This window comes from Harpia harpyja, chromosome 2, assembly GCF_026419915.1.
Source record: "Harpia harpyja isolate bHarHar1 chromosome 2, bHarHar1 primary haplotype, whole genome shotgun sequence".
Taxonomy (NCBI): Eukaryota; Metazoa; Chordata; class Aves; order Accipitriformes; family Accipitridae; genus Harpia; species Harpia harpyja.
Genome location: NC_068941.1, coordinates 7,349,194 through 7,372,964, shown reverse-complemented (window position 1 = coordinate 7,372,964; position 23,771 = coordinate 7,349,194). Strand labels below are relative to the sequence as shown.

Genomic DNA, 23,771 nt, shown 5'->3' with positions numbered 1-23,771 from the left:
CACCAAAAAAACCAACCAACCACAAAACACAAAACCCAAGCATTTCACTGTTAGTCAAATAGAAGCAACATGTTCAATCACCTCTGCTTTTGTCACAACGAGGCAGGGTGAAGGAGGTGGGAAGAAATTAAAACTGTTTCTAGCCTCCCTGAAGATCAGTAACAGAAGAGGACACAACATAGGCAACAGTAACAAACATTTTAAAGCATATTAACATCAAGAAAAGGATGAGAAATTCTTCAATATTGAAGTAGCTTTTAAAATTAAACTTATTCTCATGTCCTTCCCCTCCACGATCCTAACTCCTGAAATTTCACAGAATCTAATTAAAACAAAACCAAACAAACAACTAGGACACTCTGCAGAACTTAAAATACACTGAAAGCATGGGTTCTGATACATCTTTCCATAAAAGTGCCTGTTAATATAAGCTCTAGCCCTAATCACAATTTTTTTAAATTTTATTTAATTTTACTACTGCAAAAGTCAAAGATGACATTTTCTGCACATTAGGTCCAGAGCGTATACTGTTCCTTGAAAGGAAAACTATGTTGATATGGGACTACATACATATATTGGAAGTCTTCTCATAAGCCTGTGCCAACTGAATTCATCTCAGCTATGCCATATCACCAAGTGAAGTAATTCCAGACTAGTACTTACAGAAAGTTTTCACCTAAATTCATGTATTCTGCAGAATTATAATTTTCCATTTCAAACGAATTATTTCACTTTCCAACATGTAGCCATCCATAAATTTCAGGAGTTGTGTTCCTATGCCTACCTTTATGGACAGAAAGGCTTTGAGCAGAGGTCCATACAGGGTTATCTGGGAATCTGGGGAGAGTTCCAGTTCCACGTGGAGCTTATCTGGGGGCAGCTCTGCGGGGTCAAGGGGAAGGCGGGTTGAAGCTGTGGGAGATGAAATCACACTGTCGGTTGTTTTCTGCGATGGCCTTAGCACAGATAACATTGTTTCTTCCATTTCTGACACTTTGGAGCAAAATAAAGAAGAAAACAGATTTTGATTACAAGTTAGGCTTCTGATGGACAAAATTCTGCAGATATGAATGTGTATTAAATATACAACTGTTTGCAGCTTTCCAGTTTGGATTGTATAATTATGTTAATATGTCTATGCTACAGAACTGGTTTCTCACATCTAGTAACTATGGGAAGACAGGAAAATATAGAATATTTTAGTCAATGTTAATTATGCAAGAGAAAAACAATCCTTCAAGTTCTGAAAAAAAATTCCATTTATTTATCTTGCTTTTCAAGTTAAACAGAGACATGCTTTCAGTTCAGTGTCACAGATTTCCCACAACCACACATCTACTGCAGAATAAACAAAAGTGAATAAAAAGGAAAATTGCAAAAGTTATACTAAAAACCTATTCTGAACTGGTAGCTCTGTAGGCCAAAATTTCCTCTCAAACAACTCAATTACTCTAGTCACAGAACAGTTTGGAAGTTCAAATCTTATTTCCTATCCCTCCTTTTTATTTGGAATTAGGGAGAAGAAAGCGCTTTGTCTTTTTTAGGTGAGGAAAGGCGACGAGAAGGAAGTGAATAACTGGAAGTGCTTTGGAGATGTAAAGCAATTGCTGGGAAGTAAAGAACTCTGTGGGAAAACCATATAGAAGTGCTGCTCCAGACGGAGTAAGATTTCAGATGCCAGTTCAACTGGAAGAACCAGCACATACAGAACTACAGTGAATACACACCTGTAGCCAGAAAACCTTCAAGGCTTTAATTTACCATTATTGTCTACAATGCTTGCTCAGTGCTCGAATTATTTTATGTGTTACAAATTAGCTAAATGCCGCAGTGAGATGACCACTTTTTTGGAATCTGCATCTCTTGTAATACAACATACTTGTTTCTCAGAGACTTAAAGACTTCTATGAATTGACTCAAAATAAAGTACAGATGTTGCTACTGTAACAAACACATTCCATCAGCATCACATATTAGAAGCGAGCTGGACTGTGCTGGATTATTCATTGAAGGAAGCTGCAGAAAAAAATTACCTGTGTATGTACAAACTTTCAAATGCAGGTTCAATTGCTACTATTACAAGTAAATGTTTTCAAATTCAAAGTATGCATATTTGACACAAGCTAACAGAGTCTCACAAGAGCACTTAATGAACACCTGCAAAATGAATCTTATTCTGCTTCGTCCTCCAAAATTTGAGTCTTTTAGACTTAAATTGTTGGAACTCAAAACCTAAAACCGCTATCTAGCATGTCTTCTAACACCTGCTGATTGAGGGCCATTCAAATTAGCCCTCATTATTCTTCTAATACCTCTCCTTCCTTAGTTCTGCTTCTAGCATCTCAACCTGAAAGACGTTTACGTAATCCCATAACTTCCTGAATACCTCCCCCTGCATTTAAAATAACTTACTTTTATCATCTCTGCGTTTAAGTATTTTATAACTTGTTTTTGCAAGCACATACTTACAGAATATTTATTATTTAGAAATATTGTTTAGACATTTAAAATTTAAAAATTCTTATTTAGAAATTAGTGTTAGACTGACCAGTCTAACACTCGTATCTGATGGCCATGGTTCACTTCAACAGTGCTAGCTACAATGAATTCTCAGAGTTTCATATCCATAAAGGTAAGACAATGTTATTATATCTCATATGTAGTGTACTTAAACATCTAAATCATAAGACAACATTACAACATTCAAAGGGAAAAGGCTTAGAAAGGCTAAGGAACATGATACTGACAAAAATGTTGTACTTCACATTTAATATACCAAGTCATATTTTATGTTATGCAACAACCCATTTAAGAGATCCACTTTGTTAAGAACAAGAAGTGAAATACAGACAGTATCCTCTTTTTACACAGGGAACTGGGACACATTCTGAAATTTTGCATTACGAGATGCTGTCAGTTTTTAAATCAAACCTGGTACATTCTAAAGATTAGCATTCTCCCATATGACATGTAATAGTACTTCAGTTCAAAATTCATTTCTGCAAATTTAAGCAGTTGGATCCAACAAAGTCACAGCAGATCCTGAAATGAAACATGCTAACAAGAAAAAGGTAGTGACACTTACAGGATTGTTTTAACTGCTCATCTGCCTTCTGAGGATAAATTGGGTGCCATGAGTAGTCAATTGTAAACACAACACTCGGGACTGTCCAGCATTCAACCCATCCAGCCCTTTCAAAAAGAAACATCACGCTTTTTTATTTGAAGTACAATAGTTTCATTAAATATCTTCCATGAACATATGAGGTTGCTTTCATCACAAACAAATAAGTAAACATGAAGAGCCAATATAAAGACATAAATATATATCACAATAAAACTCACTCTTCTTGAGTAATGTTCCTCCATTTGGGTTTTCCCGTTTTCTGACCACTTTGACATTCGGCAGAAATACAAGATTCAGGACTTATTTTATTAGGCTGACAATCTTTCATCAACATAAAAAGGGAATATTTACTGGGATGACAGTCTGGTAGATACAAATGAAGATCAACATCTTCTCCCTAAAATCAAACATTAGTAACAGAAAAGTTAAATTACGTTCATGCTATTTGCATGTTCGTATGTGCCATCATCTTCACTTTACAGGCAAAATGAGGCAAGAAATCCCAATTTTCACATGTGACTGCTGACCACAGCTCCCAACAATTTCTAGGGCAACTCCAAGGGCTCTGTAGTTCTGAGCAGTTAAAAGTCCAGTAACTTGCACATCACAACACACCACAGCAATGTGTAAAATACAGGGGCATGGCTTTTAGTGATTCCTGTTCTTCTGTTGTTCAAGCCATACTGCAAAAGTTAAGTGACTGGCACAAGGCTACCCTACCTCTCAACTAAACCACAGGGTTTTTTTAAAAAATTAGATAAAACGTTGCTTTCTTTGCTATCAAATTACACAAAATTACCAACATCACCATCAACTAGTTTTTTATTTTTAGTAGCTGTAGATTGCTTCTATTTTAGGGAAGACAAGAAGTACAGTCTTTCAAAGAATTAGCTGCGTCTGTTAAAAACACTTTATCATCATTGCTTACTCTGCAGAAACTCTTAAAAATCTGGAAGATGGCTTTCCAAAATGGTTTGGGGGTACCCATTCCAGTATTTGATTTTTTATCTTTGAACATACATTAGATTTTCACATTTTCTAAATAAATGGGAACAGACTTCCGAATGGTAAAACACATACATAGACACACATGGTCTAAATATATATAGTAAATATACATACTAAATGTGTGTATACATGTATGTATGAAGCACACATGTGTATCTATTTTTAAAATATATTTTTATTTGCGTATATATACATATATATAAATTAAAACAACCTATGACTGGATGCTTCATGTAAGCAGCAGAAACCATTTACCTCTGGGTTACTTAAAGAAAAAGTCTATGAACCCGAAGTGAAAGAGAGTACTTTTCTTTCAGGAAAGAGTTTATTAAAATTTCCTGACTGAAGAAGGTAGGGAAACTATCTCACATTTGGAAGACAAAAGGAGCAAGGGGGAGAAAGAACTTACCCTTAAAGAGAATCTAGTATTGCATGTGGTTGGAACAAAGTCAGTGAAAGGCAGAGAGAAAACAATGTTCAATGTCTCTCCACAAGCTGCTAGATAAACTGGGAGAGAAGAGGAAAAACAAACAAAAAAATTTGTCAAAATTACTCCCTATTTTGTTCTTCAACAAATCATCACACATACAGCCAAAAATAATGAAAAGATATTCAAGAACTCATGACATAAGAAATCACCATTTTAACTCCTGTGTATTTAGAGCACATCGTACTAAAGTATTCTGAAAGTATTTACTCCCTACAGCTTGTCTTTTATAGAAAGACACTGTACTTAACATGATGAAATTGCAAGCAGACAATAAAAACAACTGTAACTAACATCTTATGACTTCCTTTATTGCTTCACACACCAGTTTTTGGACAAGAACACACACACTGAAAGTTCGTCAGGCTCCTGATGAATTAGTAAGCCTTATTTTTAACTGGAACATAACTTCATGATTTTTAATCAACCATCCTCTTTCCACATTGAAATAAGATTCCAGTACAGTGTAGACCACTGAAATACATATAAGCCGAATTGCACATTAAACAAAGTTTTGGCTTTCTGAAATGTAGCTCTTAGTTTTGTCTAGAATTAGCAGCATTATCTCCTATTCCGAAATGAACAGGAAACAGACATTTCTAGTTATGTGGAGTTCAAATGGTATTTTTTCCAACATTATTTTAAAAACTTATTCCCACGTGAATGCTTTCAGTTAGCTTACTGAATATATGTCAAGAACTCATGGTTGCTCTCTGCAAACTGTTGTACTAAATCAAAGATTCAAAGGGTCTTGAAAAATGAATGCTAAAATGTGATCTAGAACTGCACTCTCCCCCAAAAAAGTATGCATTTGTAAGAAGTTAGAACTTACAACAGTTTTAGCATGGTTTATGCACATCAACAGTAGCAAAATGGGTAGTTATCACTGAACACACATTTTTCTAGTAAAAATTTTATAATTCTTGTACTCTCTCTATATATATACTCTATGTTTTATACATATTTTTGTAGTATGTGCTCTTCTTCCAAATAAAAAAAGTGACCTCACCATTTTCTTGTTGTTTGGTGGAACAGTCAATCCAGTTGTGTTGGTTTGCTGCCCAAATCATTTCAAATTGATGAAACATGACTTTGAAGTTCCACATATAAGGAACAAATGAAAAAATATCAGGTGCACTATCACTGGACCAGTCTTGGATCAAATCTAAACCCACATAAAGTAATAAAAGACAAGTTAGTAGCAGTCAAGTGAGAGATTTCTTGGTTTAAGTTTTTGGCTTTTCATAAATTGTAAATATTAACCGTTTGCTCCTTTACAGAAAAAGGAAAATAAGAACAATACACAGTATCCACTTCTTAGGCAGATATTTCACAAATACTTGCTATGAATCCACCTCCTACTTCTCACCTCCTTTTTAAGTTGGAAGGCCATAGGTTTAATTTAATTAAGTTTCCGGGTTTAGTTTTGTTCAGTAGCAAAGTTACATATTGAACTAAAAGCACTGGACTACCAACTGCCTTCCTTTGGTTTTCCACTCTGATACTTTGAATGTGTACATTAGTACTATTTTCTAATGCAGCAAAACAGTGGTGTTGTAAAAGTTCATGTTTGCTCTGAAAAGACTGGTAGACTATGCTGTGTACTGCAACACTATACAGATAATGGCTCCAGCCTCACTAGGAGGATAACTTTATTAGCATGGCACTATGCCTGCACTAATTAATCCTTCCTCCCAGCAGGGCTAATTAGCCCAGGCAGTGCCACATTGATGGGGCTATATTCTCTCCATTACTGCAGCTGGAACATTCAGCAACAGTCTGGTGATGCTGTATCACATTGTACTGCCTTGTGCACGTGTATTTCTCCTCACAGCCAAAATCCTAAGGAGCAAATTACTTTCTCTCATCAACTGTCAGCCACAGGGACATGACCTAAAGCCTAAGTAGCTGAAAATCAGTCAGCCAAAGAGAGAGAGATCAGAGAAATCAACATCCTAGGTGACAAATATTAAACAAATCAATAGCTCTGATAGAAATAAATTCATCTGAAATTTAAGATCACTTAACATAACTGAAGATCAACTTTAGTTTAGATGTTAGAAAATTATTTGGTATCTCTACTCAAATATAAGAATATCATGTACTTAGACGCTTACAGGCAACAGAAAACATCAAGAACTTTGTCCTCAGAAACAATTTGTTATCCTAACTATGTGAAATCAGGGTACCTCACCTTGTACACCTTTGCAAAATTTGAAAAGAAATACTAAAGAAAGAATATTTAATTTGATATGTAACTTATTTAGCAAAGAAGTTACCTGTAAAGAAGCTTTTCTGAGCAAAGATAAAATGATAGGTTGCTTTATAAACCTCAAGTTCACATTGCCATGTCTGTGGCATGTTCCATATCCGGGGATAGCTGGCATTAATATGAAACTGTGAACAAGACATTAAAACATCAGAATTACTTGAAAAGATGACAATGCTTGACCCTGTAGCTCAGCAGTTTTCACATATGTACTCTGCTGAATAATTAAAACTGTTTTCCTGCTGGGATGAACAGAAGGCCTCTCCAGTTCCTTAATAATTTAATCTCTCTTTCTGTGCTTGAAGGTCAAGTGTTAGTGTATTCATTTATTTGGAAAGGTATACTACGAGCTTCTGATACATCTTGCAGTAGACGTACCAAGCAATTTATGAACCAAAGTTTTCATTAAAACCATCACTTCTCATAATAAACTAAAGACTAAATCCCTCAGAATATTCTTCAACCATCGATATGATGCTCAAATTTAAACATTAAAAACATCACTCTAATACGGTCACTTAAAAACCAGTGAGAAAGGTAACCTACAGAAATACAGCATTGCAGAAGCGAAATACTAGGCAAACAAAAGAACAATGCAGTATTAAATCTGTCTCAAGTAGTTTAAGCACTCTGTAGTACTTTTAAGTACTTATGTGCACACATTCTGTAGCACAGCTAGCAAGTGTAATCATTTACTAAGGTAAAGCCTTATGAACAGATGACAAATAGTAAATGAGGCAATATTTGTAAATGGTACTCCAATCCCTCCACTGCTTTCAAAACACATATAACTTGGCATATAAATTATGTAAGTCACTGAAAGTTACACATGTGCATAGTTATGTGTGTATACGTAAGTTCTTTACATATCAAGGTCTTGCAAAACCCATTCAAAAGGCATATTTCTGCATAAGAACCTAAAGAACTGCTCTACAGACAAATAAATATGTTCTTTATTAGAAGTCCTGTAGAAACTGAAGCTTTGTGCTTATTAACGCAAACTTACAGCTAGCATTTCAGCTTCTAAAAGAGTCCGGTACTGCATACTGCTGGTGGCATCAACATGTAGAAGCTGCCCTTTAATTGTAGGTGAATAGCCTAGCAAACAAAAGATATAACACACAATCATACAGATATAATAGTTACACAATATTTAAATAATTTTCACCAGTGATTTCAGCAATTCACTAACAATCAAGAAATATCATGATGGAAATTAGTACTATAATAATTCTGTCCTCTACTGTTTGTCAACGAAGAGCTTAACATGTTCTGCCTTCATGTAGGATGACAAAAGTCTTATTGCTGGGTCTGGAAATGCTCAGGTTCTGGAGATCTTGGTTTAAGTTGCAGAATAATAAATATGCCAGAAAGAATCATGAGAACAAACAATTTAGCAAAGGGCTTCAAACCAGCCAACAAGATGAGTAAAAGCAAGGAACATACCCATAACTTTACATTTATCTCCATTTCACCTTGGATTTTGGTGTTTGCTTTGTTTAAACAAACTACTGTTAAATTAGTTTTCATATGCATTTCTCAGCACGATTCAACTACTACACTAATGCTACTGAAGAAGTCTTCCTTCTGTGAGTTGACAATGTATCTGTAATCTGCTTCAATACACACAGAGTTAAATGATATACTGTCTAGTAGTTAAGGAATTTGTGTTTCCTAACCCAAACATGGAAGTAACTTAACTATTTAGATACGTACATGCTTTAATATCTTGCAAGGATATACTTTTTGTTCCTTTACATAAGAATATACATCTCAGTCACAAAGGAAAACCACTACAAGACATTCACACACAAAGGAATGAAGGTAACTGTTCAGGAAAAACATTAGGAAAAGAAATTAAGCTTAGCCTTAACTCACCATTTTCACCTACTGTCATGGGAATATTTATTTCCAAATATGATCCTGCACCAACATTTACATGTACAGCATTGGTTTCCTGTTTTGCAAGAAAGGAAAAAAGTCCAAACATTATTTCTAGGCTCACCACATCAACCAGTGTACTTTATGCTTCTGGCTATCATTATCCACACGTGGATTAAGGCACCCAATGACTGAAGTCTTTCTTGCCTTCAGAAAAATTACTAATGAACTATCTATGTGCAGTGATGCCAAATAACAACATTATTAGGCTTAACAAATGCTGACTTAGGTCCATGAATAGAAACAGCAAAAGATATTCTGATCCAAGACCTGAGAGGCCAGATGAATATACATTTCTAACACTACACTTTCTAACCCTTTCAGTCACAAAAAAAGAAGAAAACAGGTGTACAATGAAGTAATGCTATATCCCATTTATAAGAGCAGCAACCAGGGAAAGAAAAATCCAAACCCCTACATATATACATCTTTTGTTCCTCCCACTGTCATCTCTCCAGTAATATTAGATATTCATCCAATATCAGAAGAAATTATCTCTTCATCATGGTGAGCTTCATCATAATGGAAGACTGCACAGGAAATGTCCAGATCATGAATTCCCAAGACTGTACGAGCTAGCATGGCTTATGATGTAGCTTTAAGGCTTAAAAGAAACTTAAAATAAGCCAACAAATATTAATGCCTCTCAGCCAATATTTCTCTTGGAAGAGTTTGCTCATACTTAGGGAAGACTTAACCAAAAATTGCCTAGCTTTTAAAACCATAGTTCTGTAATAAACACCTGAGACAAGTAAAAACACGCACAAACAAAAAGCACAGTGTAATCACAGTAGACAAGTTATTTTCTAGATAAATTTTCATTATTTACCCTATTTTTTGTAAAAAGCAAATCAATGGTGGCATCTGCAATAATATTCATCCGCAGTTCAAAAGCAAGAATCTGTCTTGGTCTCCCAGGCTGAGCAATTTCTGAGACTTTCATAACTTGGTAGTCTGGTGGGAAGAAAAACTTCCACAAGCAATCCCTGGGGGGGGGGAGGCGGGGGGGAGATAAAAAGAAAGAGTTGTTTTTATTCACAGAAGAAATATATATATATATTTATACATGTTTATGCATTTATTCGGTTCACTTAATTATTTTCCAGTTAGCTGAGTCTTTAGACAACCACTGCATGTGATAAGAAAGAATGTTTGTTTAAAGTCTTCATCATTGGAGCCTTTCAACTCATTACTGAAATCTCCAAAAGTTTCAATGACAAGAAGTGACTTTTGGATAAAAGCCATAAATGGACAGACCATAAATGATTTAAAACAAAAATATTTTAATTCAGATGGCAAACAAGCTATGTTTTTCTTCTTATTCCCAATCCTTGGTTTACAAATCTGCTACAAAAACATAGTAGGAAGTAATCTGTTTATGCTTTGGTTTGTGCATAAATAATTGATGTAATGCCCAGAAACAAACAAAATACAAAACTTTAGGACCTCAGAATGGGAGTGAAATGAAGCCTACATTTCTGCAGACTTACATCTAAGCCTGCTACATGAAAGGAAAACCACAGCAATGAAGCACAGACAGCATAGCTTATATAGGTCTCAAGGGGGTGGAAGTAAGTCTTTAAGGGGGGGCAGCAGTTTCCTGCACCCAGCACCTGACCACTACAGCAGCTTAAAAAAGCCATAACAAACAAGCCAAAAACACAACAACACACCCCCCACAAGCACCACACAGCACCCACTGTCAAAATCCTCGGGAAATCCAAGATTTTATTGCATGATGTATTAAAGATCAGTATTTGTAGAAGTGCTTATATGAATCGAGAGTACAAAGTCCACAGAACTCCTGTCTGTGTTTATAAAACTTTCAGGCACTTTTCAAAATCCTATCTTCTATCCATGGCACAACGCGAAAGTGTTCCCGGGTATGTATCTATCAACTCTACGCACTCTGCAGAGGCACCAAACTGCCTTCTGCCCAGCCAGTTAAAATTATAAAAAGAATACCATCATAGAGCAAGCTTTCCTGGTAGTATTAAAAATATCATTAATGATTCACTGACTTCATGTTCCTAGCAAAGCACTGTTCTAGAAATTGGCATTTTCTCTAAATTCTCTAAGACGCTGTCGTATCTAATGACTACTCTTTGGTCTGTCATCCTCACGCTCCTAAGAGACAGTTTCATAATAGTTTCACAGGAGAATTAATGGAGGCCAAGAGAAGTATCAATCTGTAATTAATAGAGGAAAAGAGGGAAAGCACTGATTATGTCACTTTTACTTAACAGTCCTTTACTCTCTAAACAATACCACTGACTCCCCCCGAAATACTCATGGGCTAAACATCGAGGGCTAAGTGAAGAATAGTAGTAGAGCTCTGGCCTAATATTTTGTCACTAAAGTATGTAGATAATAAAAACTTTGGAGACCGCATCAAGCGGTTGATTCTCCTAAGCAGGGATAAATGATTCCTCCCTCATTATTTTCATAGCCAGATTTGTACTTCCACAAAATTTTCTCATCAATACGCAGTGTATTCCTATCCATGAGCTAATAGGAGCTTGACAAGTCTAAAGGTAACCAATTAAAAGGTTAAACCTTTATGTATGTAACACTTGATAAATAGTAAAACTACTTTGTTCACAAAAAATAGGAATGTAATTTATTAGTTTAATAATAAAAATTCACTGACTGATCCTAACTTAGGAAGGCCAACAAGATAAACAATGAATTCACTAATCTTAAACTACCCCATACAAATTAGAAGTCTGAGCAATCGCATACTGGAAACTTTAGAATGTTTTCTCAATAATAATAGATATTAAAGATAAAAACTAAAGATGTAAATCATTGTAATACCTCTGCCTATCAGCCCAAGGTCCATAGTTGAAGTCTGTTCCTTTTCCACAAACGATGTCCAAACCCCAACATGGTGGCAGGTCCTGTAATTTACTGTCTTCATTGTTTGCTTCTCCGTCATTACTTTCCTCCGTCTCCTCTGGTACAAGACCTATATTACATAATATAATAAACAAATTATTAAAGGAAGCAGCTTCAAATTAGCATGAAAAATGTTTGCTAAGCACAAGACAATTAAAGTGTCCTGATGTCAGTTTTATTTGAGATGACTACAGTACGTAAATACCAAGCCACAATTCAATGCAGACTCTCAGTGGAAGGGCAAGAATGTAACTAAAAATCCTTGGGATTTTCTGAAGCGCTGCTCACTGATGTCAGTGAAATGCTGGCATACACAGCAGCTTTATCTCTTAAGTATGCTTTTCACCAATACAGGCTTTCATACATGCACATTCAGTTCCAAATCCTACTTACAAATCAAGTTTTGAAACAAAGAAGATTAAGTTAAAAATCCTTTCTACAGACAAAGCAAGCAAATAAAAAGGAAGACTTGCTACAGGAGACCCAGAGTTACTAGTAAAAATTCAAGCAGTCATTCAGCAATGATCCAAAATTGCCACCTATCCTACACCAGTATACATTACTATTGAACATGTTACCCTTGTTCAAGATTCAGGCAATACTTTAAGTAGAGTCAGAGCAAAAGCTTTTGCAAACCAAAAAAAAATCCAGCACAACAAAGTGGTAATATAAGGCACTGGATTTAAAGTGAAAAAGGCAGACCCTGCAATATTCAGAAATCGATGCATCAAACATCCAAAAACCCCAGTAGGTATTGACTACAAATTGTCCCCACTCCTGAAGTACTTTTGGAAACCTACATCATTTAAGTTTACAGCTTAAAACATAGCTTGTTTCAAGAATAAATATCAAGATTAATTGCTTCCATGTTGCATATAGACTTGCAGAAGACACTGCTGACAGAGTACCTACATCTATGTAAAACTACTTGCTGATAAAAACATTAATTCTACAGGTACAGTTATTTCATCTATGCAATTCCCCAGGGCTCTTACATGAAACAGTCTAGGAGTTGACAACAACCATTAAAAAGAATGCAGCTCAAAATTTCACTCCCTTCTAAATATGAAACACGTGAACTCAATCCCATTTGTTTCAGTGGAAATTTTTTTCATTTGCAGAAAAAAAAACCTTATGAAATTCTAAGTGTTCATAGCGTACCTATGAATGCTTTTATTGGCTCCAAAACATTACACTAACTCTTTCAGCATAGAGATTTTTCAGCATTAAAAAAAAAGAAATTGTCTAGCAAGTCCAGACAATTAAATAAACAAATAGCCTTCAAATCCCTTAAAATTTTATGCTTGTATTTAACAGAAGATACCTGGTTCATCCATATAGTAATAGATATCAACATCATTGGACTGCATTACAACAAAGCCTTCACCCATCAGCCTCGGTGGTCTGTAATGGAAAAGAGTGCAAAGATAAAAATTAAAAAGCAATGTGCTGAGATTAATCTTTATGAATTCAAGTAATTTTAAATGCAACATATTAAGCATAATGGAAGAGATTACATAGGTCAGGCTCACTTGTAGCTTGTAAGTAGTACATATTTAATGATGGAAACATCAATAAAACTGCTATCTGTAACAAGCAAGCCAACAGTGGAGATACAGTGTATGCGGTACCTGACCAGGAAGATTTTGTAGACAAGACTCCAGTTTGACAGGATCCCAAGACACCAGCTCCATGTGTCTATACAGGTCTTGCCAGCAGCCTGACTGCAGGCTGCCTGCAAGAGCCACAGGCTACCTTATCTACCAGGCATCGGTCTTGTCACATTACCAGAAGGGTGGACGGAATAGACAGAAGTGCCTGGGCCACATCAGTCTGTCCAAATGCAGCTGTTTGTAAGCCAAACTTGAAGTGCAGGTTATAACTTTAGCTCCTGTCTTTCCCTCCCTGTAATGCTGTAATTTCTGGTCTATCTGCTACCTCAGACTAAATGAGCTTCCGAAAATAAACACTGTGAATATTCAAATCTATCTGGTCTCAAGTTCCCTAACAAAAGGGCAGCTGTCATATTGCAAGGCTATGTCTACCCTGATTTGCAAAAAATACTTGATCATTACGTTATTATTATTATTATTATTAACTCAACTTTTAAGTTACTTTATATAACTCAGGCATGAAGATACCAGGTTCCTCTCCACAAAGACATTTCTCAGGTATTATAAACCACAACCAACTACCAAAGTTTTACTTTCGATGTTTCTTTCCATCAAGAGTTCCTTTCTCCTTGTCCTATATTATTCTTTCACCTGCTAATAGTTTTCTTACTAAAATAGCACCCTGAACCAAAGGGACATGACATCTTCAGTAATTAGACCATTAGTTTAAAAAAAAAAAAAAAAAAAAAAGGCTGTTCTTCCTTAATAACATTTCCCTCAATATAAAAGGATCTAAGTGATGAAACTAATACACAAAACACTTCTCCTAACAGTATTATATTGGTATATTACAATCCCTTTCTTACACCGTTACCACATGTTAATTTACATAATGTTACATTTTATAGTAGTAATAATAGTATAATGTGAAAACTCTATTTTTACTGCAAAAGACTTTTTTGCCACTTTTATAAATTGTCATCTCTTAACAAAAAAAGAACATTCCAATGACAGAAATACACAGTCTAAGAGTGTGACCTGTTAGAAGCACATTGCCCATTTTACCACAGCTCAAATGCAGGAAAGCTTGGAAAATATGGAAAACAGCAGGTGCAGATCCCAGGTACTGCCAGAAGTTCTTCAGAAGCAACAGAGCAGGAACCTTAATATCAATTTTACTTTGAGAGTAACGACAGCAGTGAAAGATGAAATACTTTCTATTCACTCCAAATTTTCCAATTATTTCTTTTTTCTGTCCAAAACTGAATTGGCCTCCCCCATGACATGCAAATAGAGCAAGATGGACAATTTGACTTAACACCATGGCCTAACAGAAACTGTCATTCAGCTGTAGGAAAGAAAGAAATATCTACAGGAAAACATTAGGAGCTGACAGAATGGCCAAATCCTCCTGTCTAACACCCACTGCCGTTTCATCCTCATCACCTTTGCCATTCTCCACTTTCTGGAGGAAAGGTATAAAGTTTAATGGAAGTGGAGGGGGAGAAAAAAAAACACCAAAACCCCACATAGTAGCTAAACATCTTCCTCAGTCCTTTTCCTCCAATTCTTTTAGTGTACATCTTTATCATGTCTGTGTATTCCATTAAGTAATTATCTTTCATGTTCTTGTTCTGATCTCTCTGAACTCATTACACTTGTATAAAACTTTTTGTGCGTTCAACGTGCTTTTTTTCCACAAAGAGGAAAGTTCTGTATCATCATGTCTTGTCACTAGTTTTTCGATTCCCTTTTCCAGAAGAATATGAAAATATATAGTAGATGACTGAAGCAGCTTATAGTTTTACATTATCAAAGCATCACAGGCCATAGCAAACACAGCAGACAAGAAAAGCAGTTATCTTTTCTTATGCTAGTCCTAGGATGGTCATAGGTTAGGTGATAACTGACAGGTGGTGAACCCGGTAGCAGAACCAATTTAGATTTAAGACCAACATATATTTTTCTTAATAGGGATGAATTCCATGATCAGTGTTCATTGCACAGCCATGCAAAAAAGACAACAGTACTGCTTCTTTTAGTTGTATTCTCAGCTTAAAGTGCACATGAAACTACCTCCGCAGAAAATGGGAGTGGAAGGTACCTAATGAGGCCACCTAACCCACCCTCAGCAGGAATAGTTAAACCTTGCTGGACTAAGCCGATGGAGGTGGCAGAACCCTAGAAAGCCCACCACAGCCCATTTGCAAAAACCAAATTAGGTAATGGCAATGAATGATAATGAGATTACCATCATCGTTAAAAAGCATTTCCTAATATCTATCCTAAACCTCCACTTTGAGCCTGCTGACTTAACTGCTCTCCAAACTTGTTCTGCTTTGATCTGTTTTTCCTAGCACATTTTTTTTTCCTTGGGTTTTGGAGGATTTATTTGCAAAAAGGGATGGAGACATTGAAATGTCTGTTTGTAATACAATATGACAGTTTTCAAGGTGGGTTTTTGATGTTTGTATTGATTAGTCAGTCTGTTACAAATTTCATCGAGCCACTTAGCAGTTTTTTATATGTGCATTGCCTGCAGGAATTTCTGAAAGTTAAGACATGCAGCTTAATTTTTAAGCCAAAGAAGTGTAAGAGGGCAGGCTCTAAAGATTCAAACACACCCAGTTTCCAGTGAACTGGGTCGTTTGTTGAATCTACCCAATAAATTAGGGCATGTTTTCTGCATATGTGCCACCCTTCAGCCATCAGGAGCTGTAGGGATGGTAACAGCATAAAAAGAAAATACTTAGCGGAAGCAGGAGAAAGAGCTAATAGTTTGAGTATCTTAATCCTATTTTGTTTTAATCTTGTTTGTTTTCAATATTAATTGGAGAAATTTCCTTTGTCGTCATGTTGGAAAAGTAAGATTCTGTACACATCCACAGAATGTTATTTGAAAACATATAAAGAGGTATTACAGACAGCAGTCTTTGGCTGATACAAAGCCAATTGAGGCACAGTCAAATGATGTACAGTTTATTTCCAAACATCATAATTCATTCTCTGGATCTTGTTGCTTAGGAGGTATAAAATAGGTATAATCATTTTACATAAACTCATACACACAATTGTCCAAGGTGAGTATGCATTATTTTTTTTCTGTTGAGCAAATAACTCCCATGAAGAATTTTGAAATTTAGCAGTTTTGTCCAAATTATCTGTTGAATATATAACATTGTAAGCATTAAGTAAGGTAATGCAGAAAATTCTGGCTATGTTGTTCACACCATAGCAATCAAGATTGTTAATATAGTATGCACATAAATGTCTCGCTGGCTAAACTGTAATAAAACAAGAATCCTAGTGTCAAATCATTTCATGCAAGCACCGTTTCTTTTGTTTGACTTACTACCATTCCATTTGTTAACGCTGCATAACCCTGCTTATGCGGAATACACAGAGGTAAAAGGACCAGCAATCTGTTTTCAGAAGATAACATGATTTCTACCACAGCAAGAGTGCACAGCTTTTGCCCATTTTTTAAAAATACTTTCCAAACCATATGTGAAGTCAACAACCTTAAACCTTGCATTTATCCTAGAAATCTAGTGCTGTCAAAGCCTGCATACAGCTATAGTACCTGAGGGAAGGAAAATAGAAGTTGAATGCAGGATATTAATCATAGAGCAGAACACACCAAAAAAAAAAAATCTACAATGAGATAGAAAACCAGTACATTTCTCCATTAATAAAACAGTTTCAAAGATCCAACATTTAAAACCTCTGAAGTGGTAAAAATGCCAACTGTCTGAACACACTAAGAAAAATAAAGTCACAGAAAGACAACCAACATTCTTTTCTTCATTTTCTTAAAATAAAGAATAAAATAATATGGAAACAAAAAAACCCCAAAACTTACTCATCATTCTGAAGACCAACATATCTTGGACTTGGAACCAGCATGACTCTAACATTTTCCAATTTTCCTTTCACAATGTGCATAAACTGATCAAGGTGGCTCGAAGGTGGTTTTGTGGTATATGTCAAAAAAGCATCATCGAAGTTAATACAAAGGGTTTGTGGCTGATAATGATTCCCAAATGCCAAGCGACCCTAAATCAAAAAGAAAACCCAATTACTCGTTATACACTGCTCTTATATGTATGTGTATATTTACCTATAATAATGCAGTTTAACCAGCCATATGCAAATAAAGACCGTGGACAAAAATCCCAGCCGTAATCTGCGCATATCTAAAACTACTACCTTGTACATTAAACTCTCAACGTTCTATCTCCATCTCCTATCACCTCAATAACAGTTCTCCTGTTTTTTGGGGGGAACATCATCAACTTTTAAGGGACGTGTCCAAATATCCCTATAAAAGATGCAGGGAAGAAAAGAAAAAAAGAAGAAAAAAAAACCCCAAACACCTCCCAAAAACCCAACGCACCACACATTGTACAGCACCCATTACCTAGCTTAATTGCTTGGTGATATTCTTGAAATCATTACAAGCCTAAGACACAAGCATTTCCCAAAACAGAGAACATAATCATGTTTCCATTAGCACCAGCAGGATTTGTGAACATGTCAGGGGAGTGCTGGTGGTGTCATTTTAAAACTTTTTTAAAGCATGAAGGGGCACAAAAACTCAAGAAGAATGTATAAAAAAAATGAATGGCAAGCCTGATTTTTTTAAGCATATACTGCTAAATATTTTCATTATCAGGGTCTTTTCACTTACCGTGCTCACATTGACCTTAATGACTGGAATAAGTGATCTCCATGAAGAAGAAGGGTCTTGAGATTCTGTTTTTACTTTAACACTATGGGAAAAAATGGGGTTTATTATTTTGTCTTTTCCACAGAAGAATTAACCAACCCTTTCTTCTAGGGATCTTCAGTGCACAGCTCTCAGGGGACACTCCTTCCCACAGGGGTGCCTCCTGTAAGGGACCTGCTAGCAGTCTACTGCAGACTCCTCCAGAGTCTGGAAAAACAGCAGGAAGCATATGCAGCTATGCCTTGGATGCTGGTATACTGAGCTGACACAGGTAGAAAACAAGCATGCCACGTTTAGCACAAAGCAATAGTTAAATAAATCTTCCTCAGGGGAACTTGGTCTGTTCTAAATATTCCTATTTAGGTGTGGGATTTTCCATTTCCCAAGACATATCCTCCCCGAAGGCAGAAGTCCTTCCTGTACCTGTCAATAAAGGTGTAAGATGAAAACATGAAGAGACTGGCTCAGAGGCACAGCCCTTACTCAAACTCAGGACTGCCACAGCATCCTGCAGCTGCCTACTACGTAATTTAGTAACACGTACTGGCCTGGCCAGCAGCAGTGGAAGGACTCATGTCTCATTAGATCTTCTCTGCTCCTGCCAATAAATCAGTCTGGTGTGATTCTACCCAAAGAGAGGCTTATTATTGAACATCTCACTCCACTACACATAAGCCACATAGAAGAGCTCCTTATAGACCCGCACCATGTTTTCTGGGGTACTCCAAAAAGAGGAATAAAATAAGAAAAGAAGGTTTGTGTAGCTATACACAAACACACACCCCTAAAAAGACAACTTGTGAAATCAGCCCGAGTTTAAAGCTCAAAAACCAGTAAGTCCTCCCAACACCATACAGATGCTCACATTTTGTCTATTCAATGTCTTGAGCAGCTATCACTTCTACTGAGCAATACCATTATTCTACAAGCATAATCCTCTTCAACACATGCTCCCTTTCCACACTGTGCTTCAAGTAGATTTTTCAACCTCTGATCATTAAACAAGGAGTGTTTGGTTTATTTGGTTGTGGTTTTTTAATTATTATGGTAGAAAGTCTGAGGAAAGGAAAAAGATTTAGACTGTCAGGCTTGTCAGTGCAATTTCTCTCTCAGCTGTGCTTCAACCATTTGGTCTCCAGAGCGTACGTTAACAAAACATTACCCAATTAGTTCAGCACTTTGCAGAACAAAGCATCAACAAAATAGCAAAACGAATAATAATTTACCTTTCAAGATTGGTATGTGTTCTCTGCCTCCCGTTTACTTGGGCTTTTTCATCATCTTTCTTTGCTGGAATTATTGTGGGATCCAAGCCAAACAGTTCTTGAAGTTGTCCATAAAGCTCAGAACGGTTGTACACATGAAATTCAAAGTCATTCACCATAATATACAGTCGTGTTTCTGCCTTTGGATCTAAAAAAATAGTAGGAAAAGAGTTTCTAATTCTATTCCAACATTCCCTTGCAATATTTACAGTTTTTCAAATATGCACATTTTGCAAAAACAATCTACATGGTAGTGAACAGCTGTGGAAGTACATCTTAAAAAGCAGTAAAAAACTCCACAAAATAATTACACCTTTCCAAGCAAATCAATAAAACTTGGCAAATAGGACAGTTGCATACAAAATATAAAGCCAGAAAATCATTTCACCCTTAGGTCACAATCCCAAAATAAATCCAGGCAGGAGCTGCACAAAAGGGTAAATAAGGTTTATTCAGTCTCACGTATAAAAACAAACAAATAAAAATCTCTCTCGATGCACAGCACAGAAGCCTCGGCACCAACTTCTGCTTTTTAGCACAGATATCAGTACTTGGGATCAAGTCAATCTCAAAACCCAGATGGTTTTCTAGCCAAGCTCTGTGGTACAGCAGGCCTGAACTGGGAAAAAGCTTTCTTTTACAGAGAGACAGAAAACATTAATATGCAGAACTAACAAGAAGCATACTCATTTTGCACAATTGGTCAACATTTTCACAAATTTAAAATTTTAACTGTAATATCAGCTTGACTTTCTGATACTTAAAAACTAGTTTAACATCTACTGATCACATACACAGCTGTTTGTGACATACTTTGACATACTTTTGCCTTAGATAGTATGACCTAATTATGTAGTTAATGTGAGGAAAAAGCTCGCACAATTTCTCCCTAATTACCCAGTTGAAAGAGTGCCTGTTACTCATTCACTCAAGAGACCTGAGCTGCTCTAAAACCTGATCTGGTCTTTCTAAGTTAAGCAGACTTTAGGAAGCTGAAGCATCAACGGTTATTACAGCAGTCCCCAATCGGTAACTCAGGGGCTACAAACCGAAGGCAACATTTCCCACAGACTAGAAATTAAAAAGTCAGAGCGAACACTGCTGCTGTTGCTGTCAGGGTCAAGAAAAGAAATGCAGCTGCCCAAGAGGCAAAGTTTAGACACACCTGCTTTATTAAATGCGCCCTCTTTGCCAACAAACTCATCTGTCCCCCCATGTTACGCATCTATACGACGCTCTGTCCCAACAACAACAACCCACCTTTTAACCCTCACACCTAAATTACCAGAAATTTCCATATCATTATAAAAAAAAGTAAATGTATAATAAGTCTCCAGAAAGCACTGACATCACAGTTTTCTTGAACAGGAGACAGAGAAAAGTTAATGAGCCAGTTTCAGTTCCTTCCTGTTTTCATAAAAGCACTATCAAATCTGTTCATTCGTAATGCTAACTTGCATCAGTAAGATATAGGCAAAGGATGACATGGACAAAGATTGGGATACACAATTGTTCACCTGAGAGATCTCAGTATCATCAAGAACACAAATAAATGTAATTTTTCAATTCCTGGAGGCAAGCATTTGACTTCATTAACTAAATGAAATTATATGTAGCAATTCATTTCTTTAAAGGGGATTTAAAGAGACAACTATCTCTTTTTCCTAATAACAAAAATAAGATTTGACCTCCACACATCAATTTGGTTGCCTAAGACACTTTTGGAAAAGAAAAAAAAAAAGTCAAGGAAAAAGAGACAAGCACATCTGAATGTCATATAGTTAAATGATTCAAAGCAGCATATATATAGATCATGTAAAACTAAGTGCCAGATTGACAGCAAAATACTGAAGTTTTATCGACATTTGTTGGAATCAAGGTTACTAATGTAGCCAAGGTTTTGACATTTGCTTCCTACAGAGTTTAACCAAGATGTATTATTTATTTATTATTTATTCAAATGTTTGTATCACACCTATCCAAACAATTCAACATAAATACACCCACTAAATAAAACCTAATGGGAACATGAAACAAGTCACTCCCGACAATAAGAAGTAGAGGAACGGTTCTCAAAACAGTATTCCCCCTTCAAAAAACACCTCACAAACTACACTATATAGTTTTACAATATGAAAATTGATAATCTGCTGTGGCACCTAAGCCAAGACATCTGGGTGTGCCCTATTCACAACATAATCCTCCAATTTTTGTTTCTAAACCACTTTCATTTCTCAAGTATGTACAAAACCAACTCTCAAGTCCCAGTATGGTTTAACTTAACACTCCAGACAGGAAGACAACCCCCATGCTTGACTTTTTCTATGGAGCTCTTTCAACATTGGTATGACATGCCTAGTACAAACATAGTGCTGTGATGAAAAACAGATTGCACTTGCTAGGTCAAACTGAGGAACTTTTAAAAAACCAGAGCAGGAAGTGCAACTTCACTACAGGTTATCAATAATCATTATCCAAACTTTTTGTGGTTCAAACCTTCTCTTATGCAAGGCACTGTGATTAAGTCTTCATGAGAAGCATCCACAAATTACAGTGCAACCCAAGTCTTACAGCAACATTACTTTAGATTCCAGTGGGCAGGTAGACAATGCATCAATTTTGATAGATTAGTTTTTCCTCTTCTCAGAAGAACGGTAACAAAATAATTCTCTTAGCTTTAGAAAGTGTGGGGAAAAAAAACCCCGAATGCAAAGCGTTTTTATTTTTCCTTTTTCTGACACAAAGGTTTAATAGTAATGCTTCTTAGCATCCCTTACTGTAATCTACCCTTTGATCATAAACACATATTGACTACCAGAAGTTCAATAGGAAGAGTATACCATAAAGCATTTTGCAAAGCACATACACCAGAAAAAAGGAAACTGTTCTCCGAGTTTGCCCTCTTTTTCCCAATAACCTTCACTCTTCTCTGACAAACCTCAGATCCTGCTCCTCGCTCAGTTTTTATTTCTTTGTGTATCCTCATAAGACTTGCAAAGTCAGTGGATCTCAGCAGGTCAGCAGTGACTGGCAGGCACTGCCACATTCTTCAGCTCCTCAGGAAGAAGGCTGAGAAGCCATGTGGTTAGAAAGCAGTTATCAGGGAAGAATATTCCCAATAACGTGAACATGTTCCATGCACAGGTGGAACAATACTGGATTTTTATTACTGACAGGAGCAACAACCTGGAAGCTGTAGTTATATCAAGGTTGAATATGTAATTCCTAGCATTAAAGACAATTTTACTTTGGTATAAATTATTGAACATGTCAAGTACTCATCAACACTCCATCTTTTTAAAAGGTCACTTATTTCACTTCCAGGGAAAACTTTACAACTTGTATGACTGGGTTGGATTAACGCTGAAGCCTTTACCGGTTCTAAAACCTCTGATTATATGAATGTATTTCTAGTTGTTCTCCTCCCACAAGATCAGTAGGGAATGGAGTCTGCACTACCTTCAGCACATTCCTTCAGGAGATGGAGACAGATACAAGCTTCATACGCATTTGAACAGACAAAGATAGCATTTAGGAAATTTAAGGTGTCCCTGGACACCTGAAATTACCTGAAAGGGAGTTCCCTTATTAAGATCTCCAAGTACTTCAGGATCCTTCACTAACCTCCCCTTTGTGCACAAAAAAACCTTCCTCTAATACTCTAATATCTCTTAGAAAAAAAAAATCAAATGAGGTTACATTATTTCTACACTAACAGGACTTTATCAGCACTATGAAAAGCAAAATCCCATTCCTGTTGCGTTTCACGTTATTGTTAGGAGCACTCTGCACTTCAGTTACAGAACTTAAAAACTAAAAAAACAAAACACTCAGAAACTAATCGTTATTGCTTATATGTAAGTCTTCATAAGATGTATTTTTTCCAAGCAAAAATATTAATATATTTAAGGCTTGTGTTTTCATAAAAATCTGGTGGGATTTTTAAATTGTTAATAGCCCTGATTCAGCCTATGTGTTTTTCTATAGGAAAGTCTCACCGCTATTTTGATTTTTTGTTTTATTAAAAAGGATCTGAAACAAAAGTATGCACCAGTAATATCTAGCTACAACAGGTTTTCCAATCATTCTGTGTGACAGCTGCAAGGGAGTAATCCTTGAACAAAACACAAATCTTTAAGACGCAAGTTACCAGCAGCCTTCACCGTTTGGTCAGGTACAGGTATTTCTGTTGCAATCAAGAAGATTGAAAAGTATCAGGAAGAATATACTACAATAGGCTAAGAATCACTGAAGATTTTATTTTTCCTTTAAGGTAAAAAATGAAAGCATCTCTGCTAAATAATCAAAACATGAAGTGAGCAAGGTTATTTCTCCTAGGAAAAAGAGTAATTCTTTAAGAGAGTATTTTATTCACATTACTTTGTTGTCAGACCTATACACCTCTGACCTCCTTGGTTACTTGGATTATTTGTC

The 23,771-nt window shown here is 36.2% G+C and overlaps 1 protein-coding gene across 17 annotated transcripts in view; it reads right to left on the bottom strand.

Moving 5' to 3' along the window:
• The window catches only part of BLTP1 (bridge-like lipid transfer protein family member 1), a 127,618-nt gene that overhangs the window by 88,017 nt on the left and 15,830 nt on the right, over positions 1-23,771 (bottom strand). For 16 of the 17 annotated variants that reach the window (XM_052814610.1, XM_052814620.1, XM_052814716.1 and 13 more), the window contains 14 exons: positions 19,299-19,485; positions 18,034-18,115; positions 17,206-17,399; positions 13,055-13,134; positions 11,650-11,800; positions 9,662-9,818; positions 8,770-8,848; positions 7,898-7,989; positions 6,902-7,019; positions 5,632-5,787; positions 4,545-4,642; positions 3,346-3,524; positions 3,086-3,192; positions 785-993 (listed from right to left, as the gene is read on the bottom strand). In XM_052814610.1, coding sequence (XP_052670570.1) covers positions 785-993; positions 3,086-3,192; positions 3,346-3,524; positions 4,545-4,642; positions 5,632-5,787; positions 6,902-7,019; positions 7,898-7,989; positions 8,770-8,848; positions 9,662-9,818; positions 11,650-11,800; positions 13,055-13,134; positions 17,206-17,399; positions 18,034-18,115; positions 19,299-19,485 — 1,889 coding nt within the window. Of the gene's footprint in view, positions 1-784; positions 994-3,085; positions 3,193-3,345; positions 3,525-4,544; positions 4,643-5,631; positions 5,788-6,901; positions 7,020-7,897; positions 7,990-8,769; positions 8,849-9,661; positions 9,819-11,649; positions 11,801-13,054; positions 13,135-17,205; positions 17,400-18,033; positions 18,116-19,298; positions 19,486-23,771 lie in introns of those variants that run through there. The other variant, XM_052814725.1, reaches the window with a different exon arrangement.